Below are 9,711 nucleotides of genomic sequence, written 5' to 3' on the forward strand. Positions count from 1 at the left end.
ACACACACACATCTTTCCATTTATTTTTTAATGTGCTATTGGATTAAAACGCAATTCCTTCAATTTATTCGAAATCTTCATATTTAAAACTATTTCGATTAGTCCACTTCTCAAAATAATGATTTGAAAGCCTTAAATAATTTATTATTTAATGGTTGTAGAAAAATGTTAATCTTATTACTACCAAATCTGTTCGGTTGGAGATATTAATTAGCGAAAGTGATTTTTAAATACTTTTTGAATTAAAAAATATTGTAATGTGTATTTTATTCAAAATTGTATTAGTTTGTGATTCCAAACTTTTTACTTTAATTCTCAATATAATGATATTAATATAATTTTTTTTATTAAACTGAGATTTTGTATGTTAATTTTTTATTATTTTATTTATAATTTTTATATTAGTTTCCAACATTTAAATTTTAAATCTGTTCCTATGTAAATACCAATGTATTTACTTAAAAATTTTCACACATGAAAAAAAAAACTATGAAAATGTTTTAAATATATATGTACAATTTACAGCAATTTCTCTAAAATTTAATTTTTTTTTAAAGTAATTTCTATTATCTTTATTTTAACAATTTTCTATTATGTTTTTCAACTATTAGTTAACAAAAAATACAATATTAATAATTATAATAGAAACTATTGTTTTATTGTGACTTTTCCCTAGGAAAGGATTTCGAAAAAAATAAACACCAAAAACCATTATCTGTATACTATGTTTGTCGTTCTTTGAGCAAGCTTCTCAGAAAATAAATATGCTTTCCTATATTTAAATGATATGTCAATATGATGATAATGAGATGTTCATTTAAATCTACATAACAAGTGTTGTTTTGTTCATTCACTTAAATATTTTTTTAATTTGAAAAAAAGAAATAAAATTCTCTCTTTTAGTAGTTATTAGAATTAATTTTTAATTAAAAATTTTTGAAATTGGATTATCTGCTTACGTGTTAATATAGCGATCGGTATAGACATGGTGCCTATCCCAACTTCATCACAGTACAAGACTGGAGCTCCGAGGTCTTCACCACCCCGTTCCGTCCCTGGCACATGCGTATTTGGTAAATCCTTCATTCACTTTAGATACACTTTTTTATTTTATTATATCAGCGCGTAGAGATATTACTTTCGAAATATATGTTGTATCATACAACCTTTAATATGTTTATATTGAGATACATCTAAATTTTGATTAATACTATTTGAGACATTGCTTAGTGCACTGCAACATTCTCTATACTGCTTCCGAACTAATGTACAGTAATCATAAATTGTTCTTAATAACCGAAACGTCGAAAGTAAAAAATAAAGTCATGTTGGATAACCTATTTGTTAACAATTCAATCTTAAAACTTCCATGTCATCGAAAAATGAAACCAGAAAACCTATAATTTATCATATTTTTTATTGCCACATTTATCAATCTTTACGCAATATTCCGTGGATATTTTTGCCATAAGATCTTTTATCTTGAAAACGATGAAGGTCATTGAAGAAATTGAGTTGTTTATGTGAAACATTGATCCACCATCAGCCGAAAATTTATTCGATACGAGAATAAATCAAGATTTTTTCTTCGATCTGAAGGAACAGCTATCCTCCGGATTATTGGTGGACCGAGATCCAGGTTGGGCGTTTGATGGATGGACAAACTTTTTGCGGGTATTTTTTCTTCCGAATCTTAAAAAGGTTCACCCCAATTTCTCAGACTGGATTCATGATTTATTTATGCACCGACCCTTTTTTTCTGAAGGATTAAGGAGAAGCTAAATCACATCACACCCCAAAGAATCAGTGGCATATGTTGCGTTGAGTTGAGGTTTGAAACTTGATCAATTTTAATTTTGGACTGAGTAATTCTCAATGGCATCATCTTACGAAATAAAAAGAGAGCTAAGGACACTTCTAATACGGATAGCTTACTTAAAGAATAAAAGCATCTGAATATCAAAGCAAAAGGAGAATGAGGTTATATTATTACTAACATAATATGAATAAACAGGTTAATCACACTGGTGTAACAAAAGTGGAAATCTTCTAGAGATGGATGATGACCATTAACATGTTTGAAAGGAATTATAGTATGAATAGTTTCTGCAGACCTGGGAGACCACACATTTTAATATTTCTTTATGAATTCTCACGATTAATGGAATATACTTATACATTTTTAACTAATAAATACCGCTTTAAGATATATTCAAAACAGAAGTCAAAGGAAATCTTAGAAGAATTTATTCTGATGGTGGCAAGGGATCTTAGTTCGATTACTGGCATTCATACTGTTGATTATCACAATGTCTAGGGACACATACATATACATGTCCTATATATTTGTTGCGACTGAAAGCATTGATAGAGGTATATAGGTATATGAGGAGTGGGACGTTTTGAAAATTCAGGACAATGAGAATTAGTCTTCTTGTAATGGTACTCTTCTGTATTTTTTAATCAGTTCAGTAAGTGAATTAGTTGTCCTCAGTATGCTGGCTGAGTCGGCTATTTGTCACAATTTCTATTTTCTAGTTTCTATTTGTCAAAATCGAATTATAAGAAAATATAAGGTGTAGATAGTCGACCGTAGGTTACTGATTGGAGAAGATGGTCGGGGGGTGCGGTGTTATTAAACTACGCTAAAAAGAGATGTACTGGTGAAAAGAGGCAATCATGAAAGATAATTTCTAGCCCGTGTGTGTGAAAACACACACACACACAAAAAAATAAGCGAAAAAGAGGAATTTTCAATTCAGTATGCTATATAGTCTATTTTAATGTAGTGAGTTGTAATTTTGTACAGGATCACAATATAAATAATCTTCAAATTTACTTGAATTAATAATTTTTCTTGACTAAAAAATTCAATTTTTATTTCAAAAACTTCGAAAATAATTCTCATATAAACTTTATATGATTTATAAAAGACTTAATTCAGATTTTCACCCCACAGCAGTATACCATCTTAATGAAAGTTTTAAGTTGATTTTTAAATTTTGATTATAAGTTGTAGTTTATTTGAAGAACAGATAATTCAGAACCCTTAACAGAAAAAATGCATTTTAAACCATTCGTTTAATTTTAAATTGGAGATTTGTTAAAATTAATATCGAAGTTTTCAGAAGATTCTGCACTTCATGAAACCTCCTGGTCGAATCACCCTACGTAATTAAATATTGTCATATTATTATCTTCCTATTCTGAAGAAGAATGCTACTTGATTTAATTCCACGCTTTCACTAAGATCAAAGGTATAGCTGAGATTTTTCCCTGCTGGTTGCCTTCACCTTGTAAAAAAAAAAAAAAAATTGTTCCTTCTCCAATACATCTTGGTTCCATGGGCGGGGGCACGATCCGCCTATAAATTGCTTCTTCTTTCACGATATCAGGAAGAGGTCTCCAATTTATCTTTATGGGTTTATTTGAAAGCAGTTGCTGAACAATATTTTGCTCGAGTTTTATTGCAGCAGTATACAGGATCTTTCTAGCAGAACAACTTATATTGTGAAGCTAAGCTGAACCAGAGAAAACAAAATCGGTATTTTTTTTGCTATTTTTTATTAATTTCATCTTTTAAAATAAAAATAAAAAAGTATTTTATTTTATAAGAACACATAGAAAGTTATTTACTTTGGCCTGTAAATCCAGTTGTTCGTCCAGCAAATAGGTCATTCAGCAACACTATCTTGAATTAAGGTGGTTAAACAGACTAAGTAGCCATTACTAGCTCTGATGTCGACGATCATAATTAGATGATTAGAATTTGTAAAACTCGATGAATATTGAATCCAAAAAATATATTAGATTTTTTGAGCACACATAATTAAAATTATGAGAACTTTCTTAAAGACCAAACATAGATTCTAAGACTAAAAATATATTTGTCTTGGAAAAAAAAAATTACAGCTGTCTAATTATTATTAACAAAACTTATAAGCAAAAAGTACGCACTATATTTTTGTGATTGCTAAGCGTCATTAAGCTTAAGAAGGAACTAATAAAACAAAATATATATATAAAAAAAAGTTAAAATAAAAAAGTATTTAAGTTTAATTAAACTTATTTTTTCTTAAAATTTATAATTAAAAAAAAATTATTCAAGTGTCTATCAACACTCAAGTGTTGTGTACTTTTTCGTTATTAAGGACCGGATTTTCATCCGATTGCATATTTTGTGCTATTTAAATTCATACAAACTTGACAAAAATTCGAATCATGAGAAGGAATTTTATTGATACTGGTTTTGTATTTATATTATATCGTAAATTAGTGGTTTTTTGTTTTTTAGGATTCCATCACGAATTTGGACATTATAAGGAGTCTCTGTACGAAATCGTTTTTCGGTTCATTTTTTGACATTTTTTTTATCCGTAATGAAATCAAATAAATCAGGGCAAAAAACTAATAATTTATACTTATGTATTCCTATTTCGACCGCTCGTTCTTGTTTGCTAAATATATAAAAACGAACCAAAACTTCTCTGATTCATGAAATCTATTATAGACCAGTGTTCAGAAGAAAACTAATAACAAAATATTTTGTATTGTTATTTCCTCAAACTTATTTGAGATATTTTCACTGGCTTAAAAAAAAAACATACATTTTTTGCCCAGTCATTACTTAATATAGCTGTCATTAATTACAAAGGGAAATTGCAAATAGAAAAATATAAGTCCCAACAATAATAATGGTAGTAAACAAACTTTCCCCTAAAAATAAACATTATTACGTCATTGGTTTTAAAAGATTGGTTGTAAGAGTAAAATTTGAAATATTTATGAAAACATTTTCAGGAAACTAAACTGTTTATCAAATATGAAACTTTTCTAATACCTTGAAAAATAGATTTTTTTTCCGGATGAAACAACTCTCATTCATTTATTATTTTAGGTGATTTTCCTTGCTATTTGCAACGTACACTATTTCTGAATATGTTTTATTATTTTATAATATTATGTTTAGTTTGTCGCTATTTTTATTATTAATAATAACATGAACATAAGAATATCGTATGTTCGAGCATTCATATGATCAAAATATCAATATGTAATCAATCAATTAGTAAAACACATTTTTATGGGAGCTAATTTTACATCTTAGAATAGCAATGGGCCACAGGTATGAAAATATATTTTTCAAAGTAAACAAAGATTTACAGTTCCTTATGATATCTATATACATGATTAGTTATTTAGCTATTTCCTGTAGGTAAATGTTGCGTTGTAATTTGGCCTTTTATAAATTTCTGTCACGAAAGAGGTCGAAACAGCGTGAAATTATTTCATAATTAAAAAAGATATACGTTTTTAAAGAGGCGTGGCTGAAATTAGTTTCTTTTTTTTTTTTAAGCAAGAGATAAAAAACAAAGCTTTTTAACCGAAACGAGATTTTAATTCATAAATTATTGACGGCATTAATGCGTTAATGATTCTTTTGATGTTTCCCGTAGTTATGAGATATTACGGAATGGAATAATTGATAATTACGTCTGTAGTGCTTAACGTTCAGAATAGGATAGCTGATCCCTTCATTGTTATTTTTATATTAGAAATAATTTAAAATTGGAATTTCTCGTTTTAGTTTACTATTATTTATTTAATTGATTTTTCCGATTTCAATTTGTAATAAAAAAAACAACAACTTATATTTGATTTTTTTTTCCACAAACATGGGTTCAGTTTGATTATTCTTTAAGTCTTGGAACATGTCGCTGCATATTCCAGTATATTAGGCAAAAGTTTTTAATTTCTTGTCTGTTCTGGTGTATTTCACGATTCAGTTAACATTAATTTTTATCTCTAAGGTTATGAGTATAATTAGACATGTATCATAGCGAGTACGTTGATCGGTGTACGACATGTCACAATCTCACAAAACGAGATTATAACACAAAAAAATGTAATCCTTCCCCGTCGGACCCACCCCGCTAAGTCTCCCGAGCAACGGTCCTATATCAATATGGGATTTCACTGTTAGATAGACATTTTAAATAATACTTTATTGTCTAATGAACTTATGCTGTTTACATCGGGATCTGCTCGTGCGATACTTCAGGTATCTCAAGTGTATTTTAAGATTATAATATAAGAACAAATTCGGGGTTGTCTCATAGCTTATAAAATAATGGCTTATCTGCTGTGTGACGTCTTGGCCGCGGCAGTGACGTCTTCTAGCCGCTTTCCGGTACAGGTTCAGTGGTTGGCGAAATGGTGACAACCACGTATCCTCGTCTGGTGTCTGAAAGACGTCTTTTTCCCTCAGAGGATGTACGGGGTGTCCTGGACTCTGGCATGATGGTAAGGACAGGCCAGGTCCAAGCTTGCATGCCACGATAGATAATTTGGGCGGCATCTCAGTGGCGGCGTTTTCGGGGTCTTCGGGTGTCCGCGGCAAGGGGGCTTAGAAAATGAGACCCCCGACCCCGATTTTATATAAATTCAAAATAGCAGTAAAAATCGGATTACTTAAATCCGACCCATGCGATGTAGTTTACTTTAATAATTATAAAAACTAAATATTATTAAAATTATTAAAACCAAACTTAAGCATATGGAATTAATTATCCTTATGTTTTATAATAAAACTACACATTTTAATTAATCGTAGGAATATTTTCCTGGTGGCGGTCAATAAAGGCATACACAATAGTAAAATAAAACTATTTATTATTAACCAAAGTTTAACCCCACTTTGAACGAATGGAGATCACTCGTAATCTCCGTTTCAATCTGATGGCCCTGACGAAGCCCTGCGTGGAGAAAAACCTTGGTTAACTATAAATAGTTTTATTTTACTATTTGAATACCTTTATTGACTGCCACCCGGGCTGCCCTCCTATAATCTACTTCATACGGTCAGCTACCTTCTTCCAAAATTTTAATTAATATTTCGATTTTAAATTTTCGTAAGTTTTACTTTAGGTATAGAACTAATGATAAATTTTATTTTTTTTTTATTTCCACAATATAACCCACATATAATATATCAGCATTACAAATCCTTAGTATCTGTTTCTTGCTGCAATATCTTGATTTAATAAACAAGTGATGCACATACTTTGTAATTTGTAATACTTTTATTTTTATAGCTGATACAGAATTAACCTATCGTTTGATTTTGGAGCAGTAGGGTAATTAGTCAACACTTCATCCTCTGAACACTAAATAGGTGCATTATATCTTGGAAATTCCAAAAATAATAAACTCCTCTTCCAGAAGAAAATACCATAGAACCCGTAAAACGGTGAAAAGAACAGGCGCATAATTTCCCGTAACTTTCAAAGATATTTAGCCACAACGGAGAATTAAAGGGACTGAAAAAAAAAATGATTCAACCTATAATTATTTAGTTAATCATATTTCGTTACTTCGGCTCATTTTCACAAACATGTCACATTCAATTATATGTGTGTGTGCATGTTTGAATCAATAACTACTAAAATGCATCTAACTGGTACAATTTTACCCATCTGTGGTGTATATCGCATTATATAAAGTATATAACCTTTTAGTTTCATACTTACTTCTCAATTTAAAATGTACCCACAAGAACTTAATCTATTCAACAATACAAAAACTTTTTTTTTTTAAAGTAAATTAATTATTATTTATAAAATGTAATCAGAATTACTGTTTATAAAAATCAATATATGATGTTAATTGTAACAATATATGAGTTTAACCCTTCATATGATGCGCAATTATTTTATTGCTTGATTTAATTTTTACCAGTTGTAATGGAATCATCTAGGCCAGCCAAATCCCAAGAAACATGAATTCCAACCTTCCACTACATGTCACTTTGAGATTTGTTAAATTAAATTGAAAAATAAATAATTTTCTATCCTAGTACTTCATCTTAATGTCAATCGCTTAACTGGCTACTAATCACGTCAGTGAATTAAAATGTACTTTTTAATTTAATTTTTTCTTCAATAATTGAAACAATTTTAGGATTAATTCGAAGAGCACTGTCACTGAGTTCTAAGTTATTTTGAGTGTGATTATTAATGAAATAGTTATGAATAATAAAATTTGGGTAAAGTATAACAGAATCTTTCAAATAAAAAAGGTAATATTTCCAAGTCAGCCGGATTTATCTAATAATATATTGCGATATTGTTTCAGAATCAAAAATTCAGAAAATTAAAAGATTCTAAAATAGCTTGTATTTCGACTAGAACGAAAGATGACCCTTCGTTATTTAAGCATCATTCGCTAATGCCCCTTGTAGCCCATGGAAAAAACTCGTCTCCAGCGATCGGTGTTAGAAAAGGCAGACGAGAGAAAATAGAATATTTTTCCTTCTCTTAAATTCAATCTCTTCATATGCAAGTAGACTTCAAGAAGTGGTTCCCTGGCTGCTGAGAGAGAATATGACGCCTTACCATCCAGTTGAGCGAGTTCACTCCAAATTTTCTTTCTTACAACAACTGTCCCATTATCTTCATACAATTACATTAACTAGTCAACATTTGCAATCTTCAATAGCCTCAATTCAAAGATTAGGTTAACTATGTCTTCTCTTGGCCACCCCCTTCAACCATGTAAATTCAATATTCATTGTCTCTCACTTTGAGTCAATATTTTTCAATTAACTTTCTTACATAGAATCCACTAATCACGAGAACCCTGCCAGCATTCTGAAGTGAAGCAGTGCCTTGCCTTAAGATGAAAGGTCACATCAGACAGCCCGAAAGTCGGGGTTGACGTCTACAATTACACCAAAATTATCTCTCCAAACTATATTTGTAAAAGTACAAGCTATGAATAAAGAAAACAAAAAAAGTGGTTCTCAAAAAGCGAAATTTGTGTATGTTGAGAGTTTTTGAAATAAGTTTGTGCAAAGTGTTGTAGAAATATAAGCTTTTTAATTTCACTTTTTTATTTTAACTCTTTTTAAATTTTATTTACATACTTTCAGTGCAGGTTTTGAGGTCCGCTGAGTTCAAATAAATCTTCCTCTAAAATACTTTTAATTTTGTTGAAAAAATAAACAGTTCTCATTGTCCACAATAATAAATAATGAATAAATATTAACTATTAAAAACAATCATCAATAACTAAAGGAGAGAAAAGAACAAATAGAAACATGCGATTCTAGCAAGAAAAGCTGAGACTGCCCGATCTTTCCCGATTACTTAATTTCAGTGACGTTCTGTTTTGTTAAACTGTTGTATTATTGGCAGGAACAAAATTGATATTCAGTTTTATAGATACATTTCTTTATTTATTTATTTTTTTAATTCCAGTTATTATTATATTTTTGTTCTGAAAACATATGAGTATCATAATTTGTAGAGTCTTGCTTTAAAATTCTATTTAAACCTTACATTTATCATTGTGTTATTATATTATATTGTAATAAATATATGCTACGTTTTAGAAACAAAAATTCAAAAAAAAAAAATTTATCTTTAGTTACCCTTCACGGTTATCGGACTGTCGTGTATGCATGCGTTTATATATCTTATTATTTAAAACAGGAACAATTGTCAGTGGTTATTGAAATATTAAATAAATAAGACTTTAAAACTATACAAACTAAATATATGTGATTAACTAGCAACAAAATCTACCGTGACTAATGAAAGGGAATACATAATAGACTTATTTTTGAGAATGTGGTAGAAAGGTATAAAAAGTCTTGGAGATAAGGCTCGAAGTCCACAGATCTATCCTCAATTCTCCGCATTATGTGACCAG

The 9,711-nt window shown here is 29.7% G+C and overlaps 1 protein-coding gene across 1 annotated transcript in view; it reads right to left on the reverse strand.

The window, feature by feature from the left end:
* LOC106678060 (uncharacterized) overlaps nucleotides 1-1,041 on the reverse strand; it is a 122,602-nt gene extending 121,561 nt beyond the window's left edge. Inside the window, exon 1 of the mRNA XM_014416358.2 lies at nucleotides 960-1,041. Within this exon, the coding sequence (XP_014271844.1) occupies nucleotides 960-987 (28 nt within the window). The 5' untranslated portion in view covers nucleotides 988-1,041. The remainder of the gene's footprint in view (nucleotides 1-959) is intronic.
* Between the last annotated feature and the right edge of the window lie 8,670 nt (nucleotides 1,042-9,711).

Source organism: Halyomorpha halys, unplaced genomic scaffold, assembly GCF_000696795.3.
Source record: "Halyomorpha halys isolate HHAL.00 unplaced genomic scaffold, Hhal_1.1 Scaffold121.1, whole genome shotgun sequence".
Classification (NCBI taxonomy): Eukaryota; Metazoa; Arthropoda; class Insecta; order Hemiptera; family Pentatomidae; genus Halyomorpha; species Halyomorpha halys.